Source organism: Pituophis catenifer, unplaced genomic scaffold, assembly GCF_029215685.1.
Source record: "Pituophis catenifer annectens isolate HBS135680 unplaced genomic scaffold, rPitCat1.0.hap2 SCAF_1, whole genome shotgun sequence".
Classification (NCBI taxonomy): domain Eukaryota; kingdom Metazoa; phylum Chordata; class Lepidosauria; order Squamata; family Colubridae; genus Pituophis; species Pituophis catenifer.
The window spans coordinates 327024014-327044138 of record NW_027256881.1 but is presented as its reverse complement, the minus strand read 5'-3'; the positions used below and the strand labels follow the sequence as shown (position 1 = coordinate 327044138).

General features: G+C 40.2%; 1 protein-coding gene across 3 annotated transcripts in view; it reads right to left on the bottom strand.

The window, feature by feature from the left end:
• MDGA2 (MAM domain containing glycosylphosphatidylinositol anchor 2) overlaps nucleotides 1–20125 on the bottom strand; it is a 603292-nt gene that overhangs the window by 335284 nt on the left and 247883 nt on the right. For all 3 annotated transcript variants that reach the window (XM_070931707.1, XM_070931708.1, XM_070931709.1), the window contains exon 3: nucleotides 2403–2577. In XM_070931707.1, coding sequence (XP_070787808.1) covers nucleotides 2403–2577 — 175 coding nt within the window. The remainder of the gene's footprint in view (nucleotides 1–2402; nucleotides 2578–20125) is intronic.

The window sequence follows — 20125 nt, the reverse complement described above, 5'->3', positions numbered from 1 at the left end:
GAGTTGGTCTCTCCCGTAGTACTAGTCATATTCTTTCCCATTCTTTGCTTTATGTCCCACACACAGCATGATTCCTGGTCTTGTGAATTTGCATGGATCAGTAGCACAAAAAGATTAAGAAAAAAAATATGTTCTTATGGGATCCCTTAATGCTCCTTTTGTTCAAAATCTACTCAATTACTTCTTTTGAACAGGGAATATGTCTGAGACTAGAATTCCCTTTTTTTTAAAAAAGTATATTACCTTTGTTATTCTAATAAGCTTCTTTGCCTTTTAAAAATGTATAAAATTCCCCCATCTCTAACTCAAATGGCTTAGGTTAATAAATGAATGAAGCTTAAAGGAAGGAAAACAGGAATTTTCAATGTTGTTGAAAGAAGAAAGAGTGTCCTATAGGCTGAGTCATATTGATTCCCAAATATTGTCTCACATCATTGATGGACAGGTGATATCTCAAGCCCTGAAACCATTCAACCAAAGTCTAGCTACAAGGATACCAATTAAATTTTACAGAATTCTAAGTTCACAGTACCAGAACAAGTCTCATCTCATGTATAATCTGAAGATTCAGGGCTGCTGGCAGTCTGTGGATATGTCCCACTGTCCCCAAGCCCTTACAAACATCACTCCCAAATAATATTAAATAATATTTAATTCCACCATTAGGGAATTAGCAATATTTGAGGAGTAACCACACAAGCTTTGTTTAATTATTTCTGATTTATTAAAATAAAATAGACTGTCCATGTGACAATTCTTCAAAGCACAAGATTTGCTAAGATCAAAACCTACCTAAATCCACATCTCAGCCAATGTGATTTTTTTTTAACTCATCCTAATCAGGTAGAGGGATAAGAATCACCAAGAAGATACTTATTTAATCATTAATTGGTCCCTTTTATTTTTTCTCCTTAGAAGTTGCTCCCTTGCCCTATAAATGCTCCTGTTGGATGAACGTGTTTTTTTGTTTTTTTTTTCCCTGTGGAAGTCAATGGAAGAAAGCAAAGACCAGGACATTGTGTTCTAGGAAATTGCTTTATAAATATAGGCAGTCCTTACTTAATGTCCCCAATTGGAACCAGCAACTCTGTCAGTAAGTGAAAAAGTTGTAAAGCAAAACATCATGTGAACTTCTGGCTTAGTGATGGTAGTTCCAGCAGTCTTGATTGTGGTCATTAACTAAATCACCTAGGGTTCTTAAGTGAGACATCATGTGACTAACTTGTGACCTCTTGCTCCATTGACTTTGCTTATCAGAAGCTGGCTAGGAAAGTCATAAACGATAATCAGATGACCTTGGCAGGTCATTATTCTTGCAAATATGTGATAATTGCCAAATGCCAGAATCATGATCACATAACTACAAGGATTTTGCAATAGTCATAAGTGCAAGGATTGGTCACAAGCCACCTTTTTAAGCCAAATAAAAGGTTGTTAAGTGAAGACTGCCTATATAATCAAAGATAAGATGCCCTGTGTGTTACTTGGCTAAGTTTTATTTAAAGAAGCCCATGATTTGTTTTATTTTAGCTGCATATGACCATTTCTAGGTCTTCTTTAGTGGGTTAATGCAGCATTTCCTAACCTCTGCAACTTTAAGATGTATGGACTTCAGCTCCCAGAATCTCCTATGGTGACTGGGGAATTCTGGGAACTGAAGTCCACATATTTGAGATTGAGAAATACTGCTTTAATTTAATTAATATAGTAAATTGATTCACAGGTTCTGAGAAAAGTATTTTTTAGAAACCCAACACTTTTGAAAAAGGTTTTGTATAACACCACAATATTTAAGTGTATTTGTGAATAGATGCACACAGACATACAGAAACATTGCTAGTAAATGAATGTTAAAACAACTCCAGATTTATGTCATTTCTTTCCTGGAACAAAAAGACATATCTGCACTTCTCTTGGTGTTCTCTCCAGAGATTAGGACTGTCATTAATGACAGTTTTATTGATTTATTGTCTAAGAATGAAAGCTCAAGTAAAACACATCAGATGGAAAGAACATCTGGAAACCTCACCAGAGGTTCGGCTTTAGCACTTGGCTAGCGGATCCTATTTTAAGCCTTCCAAAAACAGGACTATGAAAGACAAAATGTTACTTCTGAGGGAATTTCACTAGTGTCAATTCTTACTGGCATGATACATCAATCAATCTTCCCCTTACACTGTGAAACTGGTGATAGCTAGATATGGAGTTCAAAGTTCTCAGAAGATAAATTTCAGCCATGTTCAAATTCACCCCCAAAAAGGAATGGCCACTTCTTTGACATTTTGACAACTCGGCTGACAGATAACTGCTTTATTCCAGACTGCCAACTTCAATGCCCTCCTGGTTTAATGCAGCAGAGAAAATATAACTCAGTAACAGAGTTCTGGAATTAATTTACTTACAGTATACGTCTACCCTTATTGACTTGATTGCTGGTGAGCCCAAGCCGTTTTCAGCTTTGCAATAGTAACGCCCTCCTTGATGTCGCTGTATATTTGTGATCCTCAGGGTCTCATTAAAAACACTTGAGTCTTGAAACCGGTCAGAGGCACTTCCTGCTGTTTTTGTCCACCTGATCTGAGCAAGCATCAAAAAAGAGTGTTACTTTAGCTGGTCCTTCTCTCCTTTTTGTCACCAAGAAACATGCTACAGCAGCACACACAACATCACATTTGGGAGAACATCAAGTCTTCAAGTAGCAGACATGGAATTATTTTACTAAGATACAGAAAAAGAAAACTACGTATGACTAACTCAATGTAATTCCATCAAATATGGGCTAATTATGCACAAATTTAGAGTTGACAGGGAATGAAAACTCAGCTTGTTTTCTAAGACGTCTAATATCATTGTTTTGTTATTTACCGTTTTGAATTTAACAGCAATACATGGTCTGAAAGCATGCAGCAGAACTAAGTTGTCTAGAATCAACATAACACTAATGAAATACATTTTTTATATACCAAATTTTATGGTATTTCCCTGTTCGGATAGAACTGAAGTGAGTCTTTCATTGAAAACAAAAATGTGCATTAGGAAAACAGGATCCAAACTTTTTCATTATAAATAAAATTGCAAATTTTTCTGCGGCTAAAAAAAATAACACATGTAAAATTGAATAGAAAAATACATAAATTTGGCAGAGTTCACATGGCAAGGACTTAAATTGGTCTGCTTATCAGCTCTATAGGCACAAAAGAGATTCCATACAGTATCTGTAAAACTTTGTGGTTTTGGCAATTATTGAATGCATGGGATTAGACTAGACTAGACTAGAATTCTTTATTGGCCAAGTGTGATTGGACACACAAGGAATCTGTCTTGGTGCATACGCTCTCGATGTACATAAAAGAAAAGATACATTCATCAAGAATCATAAGGTACGACACTTAATGATAGTCATAGCGAAACAGTCAATATAAATCTTAAGGATATCAGCAACAAGGTTACAGTCATACATAGGAACGATGAGAAGATTAATAGTAATGCAGACTTAGTAACTAGTTTGACAGTGTTGAGGGAATTATTTGTTTAGCAGAGTGATGGCATTCGGGAAAAAACTGTTCTTGTGTCTAGTTGTTCTGGTGTGCAGTGCTCTATAGTGTCATTTTGAGGGTAGGAGTTGAAACAGTTTATGTCCAGGATGCGAGGGGTTAGTTCTCAAAGTTTGCAATATCATAGTTTCCTAAAATGATAGATGAATTTATGTGACTCCCCATTAAAGAATAAAACTAAATAATTAATAAACGACACAGGGATTAGAGTACGATTTTGACAAAGAGCCGGACTCATACGCTTAACCATCTCTCAAAACTCACTCCAGGGTTTGTTCCCCATTTAGACTTATGTGATGTGAGCTTTAATTGCACCCCTACCTTGTGTTCAAAAAAACACATTGTCTTCTGAATTCTAAGATGCTCATGAAACCCTCACAATGATTGTAACCAGAGTTCTAACCCATCCTCAGGAATTGCAGTGCCTTCCAGGAAATGGAATCATCTTAAGCCTTTCCCTTTTAGAAAGATGTCAGCTTTGCCACAATGTTTATGACCACAGACAATCTAATAAAAATTACCATCATGAGAAACATTACATCAAATAGTTTGTATTATCTGTAACTTCACAGAGACTTGCACAAAGCAAAATTAGTCAAGGTAGGGTTGGTACACCCTATCTTGGTAACTCTCACTAAGAGAAACTTAGATGTCAAATTCTTAGCCCTTCCTAAGCCAGATAGATGGGTTCCGCCAAATAATCCAGCATACATGTGACACAGCCAGTCTTAGAAGGGGGATTCCCCCCCCACCCGCCCGCCAATATTTCAGATTGTCAGCATTTTCTATTATTAAACTTCTTGTCATAAGCAGTTTTAAATCATCTGAACAAGGAATGTCCTGTCGGATAAATGCTTAATACAATATCAGAAGGTTTGTGGGTTTTTTTCCCTCTGCTGCTCAACTTCTGCTTTATGCATGTCCTACTAAATGCATGCATGGGAACTACAACTTGGAATAACCGCTGAGGTTTAGAGTTTACCAGTGAAGAATGGTGAAATGATTCAATAAGGCATTTCATTCGGGTTTTTAAAAATCCAATTTATAAATGGAAACAGTGGGTGATTTACTTGGATTCTTACGTTTTGAATGACATAAAATGGAGTTTGTGCAGAAGAGATTGGTTCACTGGTACAGTGATTCTCCACCATCCATCACAAATGACCATCTGTGGAGGTCAGGAACCAGGCCTGATGAGTTTGGCCTACAGTGATCTAATTTGTAGCCTCCAAAATGCCGCTGGTGGATGATTATTATTCAGCAGATACCTTGGAGAGGTTTTGAGAGGCACAGCCAAAATTTTAGAGGAGTCACAAAGAGTTCTAGATACTATTACCATTTCTCTTATAAAGCAGAGGTATCTTCACTTGTTTATGTTTTCCTCACTAAAAGTGCAAGGATTTGATTCATTTTATTCACATTATTTCATTATATGCTATTTTATCAGCACTGCTCTGTAGTGACCTCATGGATAGACCTTCTTCAGGGTGTTCTATCACCAACCTGACCCCTCAGATTACCCACAGTCATAATCCGCTGTAATAATCTATCTGCTCGGCTGCTAGTTATCCTCTTGTCTTTCCTTCTATGTTTCCCAGCATCATAGACATCTCAAGAGAACTAGGTATTTGCAAAATATGTCTAAAATAACATAATTTGAGCCTAGTCATTTTTGCCATTAGTGAGAAGTATAGAATTGGTTTGTCCTATCATCCAACTTTTTTTTATTATTTTCCCAGCTACATATGGCATTCTTAGTAGTCTTTTTCAACAATTTAAATGCATCAATATACTTTCTTTTCTTTTCTTTTTTTTTAATTTATTAATTTTTCCAACATTTAAAACACAAAACACAAATTTATACTCATTACAGCTTTTCCATATTGGTAACACTATCCTTTGTACCAATCATATTTACATAAATTCTATTTCTATAAATGCATAAATATACTTTCTATCCAGTTTCTACAGATTCCAACTTCTTTCAAAGAGTGTCGAAGGAAAATAATTACCTATATGAGTTTGGAAATCAAAACATGTCATGATATCTGAATATCTTTTTAAGACTTTCATATTTATGATATCACGTGCTGGTCAGTGGCATGTATTTATTGAATGCTGCTTCTTTTCCTATGGATAGTTAGTCCTAAAAGGTAAAAGCTATTCACCAATAACTCCTTAGCAGTTCTAAAGCAGGTTCCTGTGTCTGGAATGAATGAATATAAATCATAATTCTATGTTATCACCGTGCTTCTGCTTCTTCAGAGTTAACCTTTTGCTCTTACAGAGTCTAACAGGGAATGCCATTGCTTGCAATCTTCTGATCTTTGTAGGTAAGTCACATCATAATTGTCTGATTTTTTTCCCCCTTAATGGCCTTCATGCCTGCTCTTCCAAGCACTAGTCTGTTGTTTATTTCTTGTCTGCTTGTCCCCCTAATGCTGATGGTTGACCATTTGAACATCTTCATTATCAGTTCTAAAACTCTTTGTTCTATTTGTTGTCATTGGTTTGGTCTTTTTTTTTTTCATATGTAAGTTTAGTACCATTTTTCCCACTATTCTTGTTGACTTTTATTAGCAGACCTTACATACCCTTTGCATTTTCAGCTGTTGGAGTAGTGTCATCAGCATGTCACTGGTTATTGACATTTCTTCCTCAGTTTTAGAACCACAATGTCTTTTTCCAATCCAGATTCTCTTAATTCAACATATAGATAGTCCTTGACTTACAACCCATCAATTAATTAACAAGTGACAATGGACCTCCTCAGAGCTATTTATGAACTGTTTTAGGAGTTACAATGGTTGTAGACATGCACTGCCCTGTGGTTACATGATTAAATTTTGGGCATGTGGCAGTCCATTCACCTTCACTATTGCTTGCAGTGTTGTGACTTTTTTGCTGATTTATGATAAAAAAGGGGGGAGTGGATTTGATTAATGACTCTGGCATTCAGTTAATTACCGTGGTGCTAATTTAGCAACAATAGTAAAAAAAAAGGTTGTTTGCTTCAAATCTGGTTATGCGATATCATGACATTACTGCAACAATTTATGATCATAAGTTGTGCTTTCCTACTCATGAACACACACACACACATGCACACATACCATGAGTACAAGAAGTCTTTATTAAGGCTTCCGAGCCTAAATTGGTATTCCCCAGCAATTCCCTGTGATGGCACCAGCTCAACCCCAATGAGTTCCACAGGCTATTAATATGAAGCCAACACTAGGCAAAAGCAAATTCCCAAGGCAAATCCACAGGCAAAGGCAAGACAAGGACAAAAGCTGAAGAGAGACACAATCCAAAGTTCAAGGCAAGAATACATTGTTCCCAGCATTGCCTCCAACTGTCTGCTGTGCTAAATAGCCAGCTTCTGGTGCAGCCCTTCAAGAGGAGTGAGACTGCCTCCTCATGAGTAATCTGGATGACCTTCACTGCTCCTGTCTTTTTTCTGCCCTACATGTTCTCGGATCAGGGGCAGAAGGCAGTTCCTCTTCCTCATCGCTGACCGGCTGCAGCCTCAGGGCTGTCCAGCTGCAACTGCTTTCCCCACCTGAAGCCTCAGGGCTGTCCTGCTGCAACTGTGCTTCAGCCAAATCACTCTCAGGTGGCTGCTTGGAGCCATTGACCAAATCCCCTCCAGATGTGCCTGGAACTGATTCATCCTCCTCCGACCTGCCATATGGAGAGGTATATGCTGAAGTGTCATCATATAATTTTAGGCTCAGTTATGTCTATAAGTCAAGAACTACCTGTATGAACTGAATGAATAAGGGATGAGTATATAGCCTTGTCACACTCCTTTGACAGTTTGAAGCCAAGCTGTCTCACCAGATTATGCCTATACTGTGTACAGATTACACACAAGGATGTTGAGATGTACTAGGAATCTTATTGTGTTAAGCATATTCCACAGCATAAATGCATCAACACAAAGAGCTTTCTATAATCAACAAAGGGCATAATGACTTCTTTTTGGTATTCTTTGGCTTTCTCAATTATCTAACTTGTATCAACAATCATGTCTCTTATTCCTCAGTCTTTTCTAAAGCCATCTTAAAATCTAGCATGTCCCCTTCCATGCAGGTTTCAAAACTGAGTTGGTTGATCCCAGTGGTGAAATCCAATTTTTTTTTTTACTACCGGTTCTGTGGGTGTGGCTTAGTGGGCGTGGTGTGGCTTGATGGGTGTGGCAGGGGAAGGATACTGCAAAATCCCAATTCCCATCCCACTCCGGGGGAAGGATATTGCAAAATATCCATTCCTTCCCCACTCTGGGGCCAGCCAGAGGTGGTATTTGCCGGTTCTCCGAACTGCTCAAAATTTCCGCTACAACTGGTCAGAACCTGCTGGATTTCACCCCTGGTTGATCCTAATAAGCATTACTTTTGATATCATATGAGATTAAGTTTGCTGTGAAATTTTTAGTTTCTCTTTTGGTACTGGAATGCAGATTGACTTCTTTTAATCTTTGGTCTATAGGGATAGTCACGACTTCTTTTAATATGCTGCTCATTGTTCAAATCTGCTGGCATAGTTTAAATACATTGAAATCCTGGGTTCATCTTCTGTTGCTTATCACTTTTCTGTTGAGATTTCATCAATTTCTGTAGCCTTCCAAGTTTGGCAATTTGTTAATCTAACATCATGGATATTATTGGATTGTTCTTCCTGTTGCTTTCTCTAATCACACCGGAGAACATTTTAATGAATCTTCTAACTCCATTCCCATTGGTATCTGCAGCAGATTTGTTATATATCTCTACCTTTCATGGATTGTAAAGACTTGTCACTACAGTTGACTCTCAATCACACAGTTTACAACACCTTTTCCCTCCCATTAAATGCAGAAATACATGTTCTGCCTCGAGACATGTTGAAAAGGAAATCTATGAAAGATCATCGTTTCATATTGAAACCCTGGGGTTGGAATATTTGCTTATTTATTCTTTCCTTTGAAACCCCAGGTTGCACAAGCTAAATATCACACTACTAAAATAATTTTGAAGGAATTTACTTTGTTTGGAATCCAACTAAATGTCTGCTAAATTTTGTAAACTGACATCTACCCTCTAATATAGAAAAGAATATATATATAGGTCAACCCAGAGCACTTGTTCACTGTTATGTATGTAGATTTTGGGTGGGCAGTTTGAATTAACTGACCGTCAGCTGATTGGCTGACCGCTGCAAGGTATATAAAGGGAGCTGTTTCCCCTGGTCAGTTGCTGGGTTCTCACCCTACAATAAAGCGCTGCTGTCACTCACTGCCTGGCTTGCTGCGTCCTCATTCACCCAACTTAACATTCACCATTGCAAACTGCAGGATATAATATAGATCAGTTTATAAATAGTTGTATAGACAGAAAATGCCTATTGCAAATGACACAGCATGAAGACACTGATGGCCCATAGAGTAACAGTACAGCTGACCTCTCTTTATCACAAGATCATGCAGAGAGAATGATAAATATGTAAAGGTAGCATGGAGATATGTTATCTTCCTTGATTTTACATGGAAATGACTGCAAAATAACCAGGACCTTAAATCGCTAGCTTAAATCAAACATGAATACTGAATGATTCCAACAGTAAATCATCTTTCAGTTGACAATACTGATTGTTTAAGATAGGAATGAAGAAAAATGAATTTCATTCAATATAGAATGGATGAAGGCAGGAATATACCATCAAGAAAACATGACACCGTCATTCTCAAGCCAGGCCTTAGTGAGCCTAAAGAAGAGGCTTAGAAAAAAATGTTTCCACTGGCAAAGGATATCATAAGCAATATTCCTCTACTTAATATCAAATAAGGTATTATTTGAGAGCCCAAAGAACATTTTAGCAAGAACAATTCTGCAATTCCGTGCCATCGGATGTGATGATACCTGACAATTCAAGCTTGATTCCTGCTGAATTCGTGGATACAACGATGCAGTGTTTTGCCAACTTCATGGAAGTATTTTGCCATTGCCTTCTGGGATTTTTGGTCTTCACAGACTTGCTTATAGTCTTTTTGTTGGTCTCTCATCCTACTATTAATCTTTCAAACAATATATCTCAGCAAAGAAATACTGGCCAGGTGGTTGTACCTCACCGAGTTGATTTTAAAAGGGGATTAAATAAATAGATAGACATCAGTACTGTACAAGCTGAGCACCAAAGAATTGAGGCCTTTGAACTATGATGCTGGGGAAGACTCCTACGAGTCCCTTGGACTGCAAGGCGATCAAACCGGTCAGTCCTAGAGGAGATCAACCCTGACTGCTCTTTAGAAGGCCAGATCCTGAAGATGAAACTCAAATACTTTGGCTACCTAATGAGAAGGAAGGACTCATTGGAGAAGAGCCTAATGCTGGGAAAGATTGAGGGCAAAAGAAGAAAGGGACAACAAAAAGCAAGGTGGCTCGATGGAGTAATTGAAGCAATAGGCGTGAGCTTAAATGGACTCCAGGGGATGGTAGAGGACAGGAAGACCTGGAGGAACGTTGTCCATGAGGTCACGATGGGTCAGACACGACTTCGCAACTAACAACAACAACTGTACAAGCATCAATACTATACAACTCATCATGACAGATGCATGCAGCATCTTGATTCACAGACTAGATATCAGATATTTGCAATAACAGTGAAAGAAGTTAAGTATTCATAGATTCATAGAAAAGGCCTTGGAGGTCTTCTAGTCCAACTCCCTGCCCAAAATTGGACAAATTTTGTTAATAATTATTTTAAATATGTAAAACTTATTTACTAACATAACTAAGCAACACAAGAACCTACATGAAAAATGCAGTTAAAAATGGAAGAAAATAAATATTAAAATATTAAAAATTAAAATAATAAAGGTATTAAAACATATGGGGAAAATACCCCCCCCAAAAAAGGAAATAACAAGAAAAAGAAATATCTCCCTTCATCCCTAGCAAGTATATTCAATATTTAAGAATTTATCATTGTCTCTTAAAGTACAACCAAGTACATCTTTATTCCATATCTCACCCCATTTTCTATAAGCTAATTTCTAAATCTTCAGTTCTCCTTATTAATCAGCAAAGGTACAGCAAAAATTAGCAAAAAATACCTAACAACATAAGTATATAATCCCCCTTTCCATTTAATCTAAATCCTTTCATCCCTCTAGTTAATAATCAAAATCTAATCCCAATTAACAATTGAACGTTACAAAAAATTAATAGCTATTAAACACGACCAGAAATAGTAATCCCTTATTGTCAGACCCAAACCCAGAGATGAGACAGTGAAATCCAATCAAGTTCAATCCTTTATTTGCTTAAATCTAACGGATAGAATCTTGCCAAACTAAAGCGATAACTTTTTTACCTGTTAGATATATTCTTTTTATGGTGTGGCTACCCTGAACCTCTTCCACCCACCCCCATATCTGAGGTCTATACGGTCTCTTAATCTGGACCTTTGTCTGGGAAAGTTCTGTATTGGCAAAAGTTCCTCCTTCTACTCCTGCAGGTGCACATTCCATCAAAACTATCTAAATATCAAAAATAACAATGTGAATATTGCAAACCAAACCATTACACCCAGTTGAACATTTCACATAAAACACTATAGGAAGTTAGCACCCACCCCTCTCCTAGGAAAATGAGATATTTTAGGAAATATTAAAAGGGCAGAATATTTCCCCTAAAAGGAAGGCAGAAACTCAGCCCCACACCACCAGCTTTGTCAATGGGCCATTAAGGCCAGTCTATTCTACATAACAAAGATCTACCTCTTCAGGCAGAGCCATAGCAGGAATTGCCCAAAGCCCTTTCATTACATCATCACCTGGCAAGAGTCAACCGTCTGGGGCTCAAAAGACAACCTACAAAGTTACCCCTACATGGCCCCATGGGAGTCTGACAACCAATCAGAATACAAGCTCAAATTCAAAGCCCAACAGAGGGTATAAATCTCTCTCTTTCTCTCTCACCCATGTACTTTTTTGCAGAGGACCTCAAAACCATGTGGTCCTGTACACCATTAAACCATCTTTTCAAGCAGTCTCCATGTTTCCAGTGTCTTTCTCCCCAGTTGGAACTGAACCCAGATGGACATATCTTCTAATAACACTATCCCAATCAAGATAACTAATAACCAGAACCAAAGATAATAAGTCATTATTTAAATGCGATCAAATAAATTAATTTTGCATTTTTCCACTCCACATTCCTTAAGCCCCCTAAATAAAGTTCTAACTCCTGTTTTCTTCGACCACTTTTGTCTCTTTTCTTGAAATTCTTGTCGTTTTATCCAAGTCCATCTTTTATCATCCTCTGATCTGCTGCTATGGCCCACTGGAACCACTGAGGGAAGAACTCATGAAACTTTGGAAACCAGAAGGTGAGCAGTGTTTGAGAGATCACAGACTGCAGCTCAGCCAAAACTGAAATGGGCAGGGAACCTTTTTTTTCAGTGATGAATTCCAAATCTTTTTGCTACCGGTTCTGTGGGCATGGCTTGGCAAATGGTGTGGCTTGGTGGGCGTGGCTTGGTGGGCATGGCAGGGTAAAGGATACTGCAAAATCCCCATTCCCTCCCCATTCCTGGGGGAAGGATATTGCAAAATCTCCAGTCCCACCCCAATCTGGGGCCAGCCAGAGGTGGTATTTGCCAGTTTTCCGAACTACTCAAAATTTCTGCTACCGGTTCTCCAGAAGCTGTCAGAACCTGCTTGCACCCCTGCTATTTTTTTGTTTTAAGAGTCAAAATAGGCATGGAAATCTTCAAGAAGACAAATTGATCCCATTGCCACTCCCACAATTTACCTAAGGAGCCTTGGTGGCGCAGCGGACTAAAGTGCTGTTAAGTAGCACTTAGCTGCCAGCTGCCTGCAATTATTGCAAGTTCAAATCTCACCAGGCTCAAGGTTGACTCAGCCTTCCATCCTTCGGAGGTAGGTAAAATGAGGACCTGAATTGTGGGGGCAATAAGTTGACTTTGTATAAAAAAAAAGAACACCACTTAGGGGAGGCCGAAAGGCCTACTAAGCAGGTATATACAAAAGTATTATTGCTTAACGCATTGTAAGCCGCCCTGAGTCTCCGGAGAAGGGTGGCATATAAATCGAACCAATAAATAAATAAATAAATAAATAAATAAATAAATAAATAAATAAATAAATAAATAAATAATACCTCCACTCCCCAAAAAAACTTAAAAGCAACCAAAGGCCCTTATTTTTTAAGCTGTTGTGGGATAATTGTTTGGTTGGGGGGGGGGGAATTAAGGAGAAAGGGAGGGAAATGACCCCCTCTTTCATTTCTGTTCCTATTCTTCACAAATGTGAAATAAGGAAAGATCAGGAAGGACTTCTGCATACTTTGGTCAGGTGCAACTCACTCTTTTGATTAAGTTTAAAATTGCAGGTAAAATGGAGATCTCATTATCTCAATGAAGCAAAACTAACTTCAATGATTCCACCCAAAAAGAAGATTGTTCTTTTAGCTTCCTAAAGTTGTCCCTTGAATTTTCCATGCTTCTAGTCTCCCTGTAACCTTCCTGTATGGCAACAAAACAATCCCATAATCTCACAGACTGTTTAATTTTAATCACATTGACTCTCATAGTAGGTACTGTAGGAGGAAAGTCATGTTACTGTATGGTGGCATTCAGAATAATGAATTCCCAACACAGCAAAATCAGTACAGTAATCAATAGAGTCCAATCAATTCCCAAGGAGGACTTATTAAAAGACAGAGCACAAAAATAGAACACTGCTGGTTTTCATCTATAGTTCCAAAAACAAACCACTCAAATATATTAATAAACTTCAATCCATAATGGAAAATAACACTACAGATTCTCATACCATTAGTAACAGGTCCCTTGTTGCAAATAGACAACCACCCAACTTAAAACACATTCTCATAAACAACAAGCAGCAGCAAGACAATATGAGAAGCAGACTCTGCAAGTGTCAGGCCTGGAAGCCATCTTTTTCGCCTGATCTTCAGGCTTGCCACATTTACTACTGTGGGAAACTGGGAGGGGGGATTGTATGGAGCCAGGGTGATATATAGTTATAATAGCATTCCTTTCTCAGAAAGTCAAGGACATCTGGCCCTGCACCTGGACGGCTAGAACTGGGAGGCATCTCCAGTTGGGAGGGTGCTTGGATTGGACCATGTGATGGACATGTGGGTGTTGGGCAGGGACTTGAACTTTCCTTTGGGTGGGAAAAACCTGGAAGCTTTCAGATTCGGGTTTTCCCAGATGTGCCAATATGACATCTCTAATAAAATGGAACTTTGAGGAAACTCAAGTCTCAGAGTTTTCTTTCGTTGGGGGTGTTACTTGGAACCCTGACAGCAAGTAGCCCTGGTGTATACACCAACCTATCATCATAGGTACCAACAAACTCACACACAAGGTTAGGGGTGCCAACACATTTTCTTCCTCTAATGTGCCATCATTTGGAAACAACACTCCTCTAGAATATATAACAAGACAACAAGTCAGACTGCACAAAAAAACGATTGCACACAGATTTGACATCAAAACTCAGAACGAGAACAAAATAGTAGCAGAACATTTCAACTTCCCAAGACATTCCATTACAGATTCTCAACGTAAGTAGCAGTTTTGGAACAAATAAACTACACCAGCATAATTGAATATGAGACAGCTGAGATTACACACATCAATAGGCTTCAGGCTATCTCAGAAACTCTGAACAAACACAATTTAAACACACACACACACACACACACACACACACACACACACACAATTGCTAGTTGATAAGGTACCTGAAATCTATCCTCCACAAAATCCTGATCTACATAAAACCCTATCTTTCACCTCTACAGTATCTCATCCAAATGTATTTAAATTCCATATCAGTTAAGCCACTCCATGCATTTGAAGCAATGGGCTGCAGCTCAGTTCACAGAAGCTTATCCCTTCTAATAATGTATGTATGTGTGTTAAAAAGTAATACTTGCCTCTTTGTTATTCTTGATTCTCATAATGATAATGATCCTTAAAGGACTGACATTTTTTTCATTGCTTCTCCCTATGCATAACTGTGTATGCAACTGCTTAGAATTCAGCTTCATCTCAGCCTCCCAACAGTTCTGAAAGAAATGGCATTCTCCTTTTCATGAAAAGCTGGCATTTTCTAATCCAGTATTTCTCTATTTATCCTGTATTTTCATTCTCTATTTCTTTTGGGGCTAATCAACTTTCATTAAATTAAGTCGCCTTTTCAGATTACCAGTTTGACAATATGTTTTGACAATGTGGTACAAGATAGCTCCTTGGTCCTCTTGAGAATCTGATCTCAGGGCTTTTTCTACATGTGCTTAATTGTCTAAGGATCCAGGTGAGATGCAGAAGCTGGGCAGTGGACTCCTGACGTCAAATCAAATTTTTGTTTTCTGACATGTGTTGAACAGTTTGCTCGCACCACCAACAGAAGTCATTTCTGACAATGATGAATAACATTGCATGGCAATTTTCCCATGAACATATGTGCCCCTTTGATTCAAACAAGTCACTTCTTGGGGAGTCACAGTAAACAGGGGAAAGCCAAGATTATACAAGATGAATTTCTGAGCATTCATTTCATGTTGATACCTCCACGTGTCTTTCATTTATTTATTTGTATTCAATTTTTCATTCACAGAGTTTGAAGTCAGTTGCATGGCCTCCGTCCCGCTTCATTCTCAAAATGATCTTGCAGGATGGCTTATCCTTAAATGTCAATCAATGCATCAAGGGCATTAAGCTAGTCTTGAGACTGCGTGGAGATTTGAACCTGAATTAGTTTAATTCTTTCCTGAGATTTGTAACCTATCTTATTTCCACAGAGCACAGAGTCCCTTCTCCCTACTACAAACCAGTTTGTTAGGCTGGGCTTCAAGACACGGATTGACCCAAAGTCACCCATTGAGTTTCCATGGCTGAAAGAGAATTGGAACTGGATTTCCCCAATCTAAAACCCCAACAACACAATGTCACAATGTTGCACTTCCGAGCCATAAAGTGACAACTGCTCAGAGTTGTTTTGTTAGCAGATGGCAGAAAATAAGTTTAATAAATACATAAACCAAACCTGAAGAAGGAAGGATTTCTATTTGGAACTCCTTTAATTCACCACAAACACTGTTGACTACCGCAGTTGATCTATGCAAGAATCCCACATCCCATTCTTCCCAGTCTGAAATACGGGCAGATTTCTGCTTACCATACTTCAAAGATTTTTAAATGTATTGGAACTCCATTGCACATGTAAAACAAAACCAAATAGCAATAGCACTTAGACTTATATAAACGCTTCACAGTGCTTTACAGCCCTTTCTAAGCATTTTACAGAATCAGCATGTTGCCCCCAACAATCTGGGTCCTCATTTTACTGACCTCGGAAGAATGGAAGGCTGAGGCAACCTTGAGCTGCTCAGAATCGAACTCCTGGAGTGAACAGTGAGTTAGCCTGGAGTATTGCATTCTAACCACTGTGCCACCATGGCTGAAATGGTGCCTTTCCTCAGCTATTTCCATGCTTTGGTGACATGAAGCAATATGGCTAGTCAAGAGAAGGGAAGGACTAGAGGTGACATGATAGCAGTATTCCAGTATTTGAGGGGCTGCCACAAAGAAGACGGGGTCAACTTATTTTCCAAAGCATCAAAAGGCAAGACAAGGAACATTGGATGCAGTGGTGAAATCCATTGTTTTTTACTACCGGTTCCATGGGCGTAGCTTGGTAGGCATAGTGTGGCTTTGTGGGCGTGGCTGGGGAAGGATACTGCAAAATCTCCATTCCCACCCCACTCCAGGGGAAGGATACTACGAAATCCCCATTCCCTCCCCACTCCTGGGGGAAGGATAATGCAAAATCTCCATTCCCACACCACTCTGGGGCCAGCCAGAGCTGGTATTTGCCGGTTCTCCAAACTACTCAAAATTTCTGCTACCGGTTTTCCAGAATCTGTCAGAACCTGCTGGATTTCACCCCTGATTGGATGGAAACTAATCAAAGAGAGACAAACAACCTGGAATTAAGGAGAAACTTCCTAACAGTGACATCAATTAATAAATGGAACAGTTTGCCTTCAGAAGTTGTGGGTGCTTCATCACTGGAGGTTTTTAAAAATAGAATAGATAGTCACTTGTCTCAAATGGTACAGGGTCTCCTGCTTGAGCAATGGACTGGACTAGAAGACATGGAAGGTCCCTTCCAGCTCTATTCTGATTGATTGAATAAAGCTGTAAGGAACTTGCTACCCAAGTAGGAGTAGGTAGCTCTTTTGCTGCTAGTAAATTTATATAATGAGAATAAAGGAATTATTATTATTATTATTATTATTATTATTATTATTATTATTATTATTATTATTATTTTATTTCTATACCGCCCTTCTCCTGAAGGACTCAGGGCGGTGTAAAGCCTATTTAAAAACACAAGACAAACATCAATTTAAAATTTAAAATTATTAAATAAATTTGGCTCCATTTAAAACCCCAGAAATTTAAAATACCCCAATTTAAAATTATCATGTCGATAGCCCGGCCTGGCGGAACAACAGGGTCTTCAGTGCGCCGCGAAATACCTGGAGGTCGGAGATCTTACGTATTTCCGGGGGCAATTCATTCCACAGGGCTGGGGCTCCCACAGAGAAGGCCCTCAACCTGGGTGTCGCCAGCCGACATAACTTGGCCGATGGTACCCTGAGGAGACCCTCTCTGTGGGAGCGAACTGGCCGGTGGGAGGCTATTGGTGGCAGGAGTCAGTCTCGAAGGTACCCGGGTCCTATGCCATGGAGCGCTTTAAAGGTGGTAACCAGCACCTTGAATCGCACCCAGAAGACCACTGGGAGCCAGTGCAGCTCGCGCAGGAGGGGTGTCACGTGGGCACAACGAGTTGCACCCATAACCACCCGTGCGGCCACATTCTGGACCAGTTGGAGCCTCTGAGTGCTCTTCAAGGGGAGCCCCATGTAGAGAGCATTACAATAGTCAAAGCCGGGAGGTGACAAGGGTGTGAGTGACCGTGCGCAAGGCATCCCGGTCCAGAAAGGGCTGCAATTGGCGAATCAGGCAAGCCTAATAAAAGCCCCCCCTGGCCACGGCCGTCATATGCTCTTCTAAAGACAGCCGTGCATCCAGGAGGACATCCAGATTGCGAGCCCTCTCTGTGGGGGGCAAAGATTCACCCCCAATAGTCAGCAATGGCACCAGCTGACTATATCGAGACGGAAGGCCGGATAGCCACAGCCACTCAGTCTTGGAGGGGTTGAGTCTGAGCCTGTTCCTCCCCATCCAGACCCGCACGGCCTCCAGGCAGCGAGACATCACATCAAGGGCATCGTTGGGGTGGTCTGGGGTGGAGATGTACAGCTGAGTATCATCAGCGTACAGATGACACTTCACCCCAAAACCACGGATGATCTCAACCAGCGGCTTCACATAAATGTTGAACAGAAGGGGCGAGAGGACCGACCCTTGCGGCACTCCCCATGCGAGGTGCCTCGAGGTCGACCTCTGCCCCCCTGCCAACACAAACTGCGAGCGGTTGGAGAGGAAGGAGGAGAACCACCACAAAACGGTGCCCCCTATTCCTAACCCCCTCAACCGCTGCAGCATGATACCATGGTCGATGGTATCAAAAGCCGCTGAGAGATCTAATAGGACTAGGACAGAGGAGCAGCCCCTGTCCCGAGCCCTCCAGAGATCATCCACCAACGCAACCAATGCCGTTTCTGTGCTGTACCCCTGCCTGAAACCCGACTGGCACGGGTCCAGATAGATAGCTTCATCCAGGTGTCGGGGAAGCTGTCGTGCCACCACGCTTTCAACAACCTTTGCCACAAAACGAAGGTTGGAGACTGGACAGTAGTTGGTTAATTCAGCCGGATCCAGGGAAGGCTTCTTGAGGAGGGGCCTCACTACCGCCTCTTTCAAGGTGGCAGGAAAGGCACCCTCACTCAGAGAAGCAGTTATAATCCCCTGGAGCCAGCCTCGTGTAACCTCCCGGGAGGCCAGTACCAACCAGGAGGGACACGGGTCCAATAAACACGTGGCGGCACTAATCTTACCCAGAACCCTGTCCACATCCTCGGGAGCCACAGGATCAAACTCCTCCCAGATAATATTCTCAAGACCTACCCTCGTCTCCTCCCCTGGACTCATCCAATCGGAGTCCAAGCCATCCTGAATCCGAGCGACTTTATCATGCAGGAATTGCACAAAATCCTCAGCACGACCCTGCAAGGGATCTTCCCGCACTCCCCCCCCCGAAGAATAAGAGGATATTGAAGTTTTCTGCAGATTTCTAGACCCTTTGCTGTTTAGCACCTACAACAGGACAGACCATTGCATTTAATGCATTTGCCTGGAGTGATTTGTAATCTGAAATAGCATGAAGTCTGTTTCTCCCATATTTTGGAGATAAAATATTGATGAAATAAAAGGAATCAGCAAAAATGCTTTCACACCAGAGTAGTAAAGACATATCACCCACTGTGGTTTTATACATCTATATATGCAGATGGGGAAAGTAGAAGTTTTTACACATCTGTGCTATCTGTACTTCTGTATCATTTGACCGGGATGATAAGGTCTCCTGCCTTGAGCAGGGGATGGAGTAGAAGACCTCTGAGGTCCCTCCCAGCCCTATGATTCTATGTTCCATGTTCTAACATATTACTTCTATTCCTCCAAAATCTGCCGGTGAGCTCAGTATAAAAAAAAAAAAACCACACAGACATACTACAAGTCTATCTATGCTTATTCAGAAATTCAGTTTTCAGTGGTTCTTTTTTCTTCAGCAAAATCTATATGAGATCGAAGTCCTAAAGTGAAAATGATGAGTTAGTATTTAAAAGAATATTACATGGGCAGGTGACAATTATTGGTATAAACCTGATTGTGTTGGCAATCAATTTTAAGATTCAAGGAAGGAATAGATCAGTCACTAAAAAGATTCAACACAGTGTCAACATAATATCCATGGGTGTAACAAGATGGACTAGAAGTAATTTTCATTGTTAATAGATGAAACTATTAACTATTGTTGTTTTTAAACTTTTTTTTTCTTGTCAATGAAAACATTTTAAAAATCATAACATTGTAAAGAAAATAAATCTCAGCAAAATGGAGGCTGCAGCCTTTCCTTTACTCCACCCTTCTTTTAGATATGACCTGGGTCAAACCCAGTTCATTTCTTTGCCTAATTCTATTAGGACCAAATTAACCCTCCTTGCTCCAGACAAAGATCCCCCCTCCATCCTAACCAGAGGTGGGCTTCAAAAATTTTAACAAGGGGTTCTCTGCCTGGTTGCTGGGTGGGCGTGGCCATGGTAGGTGTGGCTTAGTTGGCCTCCTGCACCACGGCAGGGGGGGGGTGCCCTCCCTGTGCTCCAGAGGCTTTCCTCGAGTTTCTGGAAGGGCAAAAACGGCCTCCCCAGTCTTCAGAGGCCCTCTGGAGGCCAGAAACAGGCCCATTTCTGGCCTTCCCAAACTTCCGGTAGGCCCGTTTTTCACCCTCCCCGAGCCTCCGTACTTACCTGCATCCAAAACGGGCCATGTGGGGACTA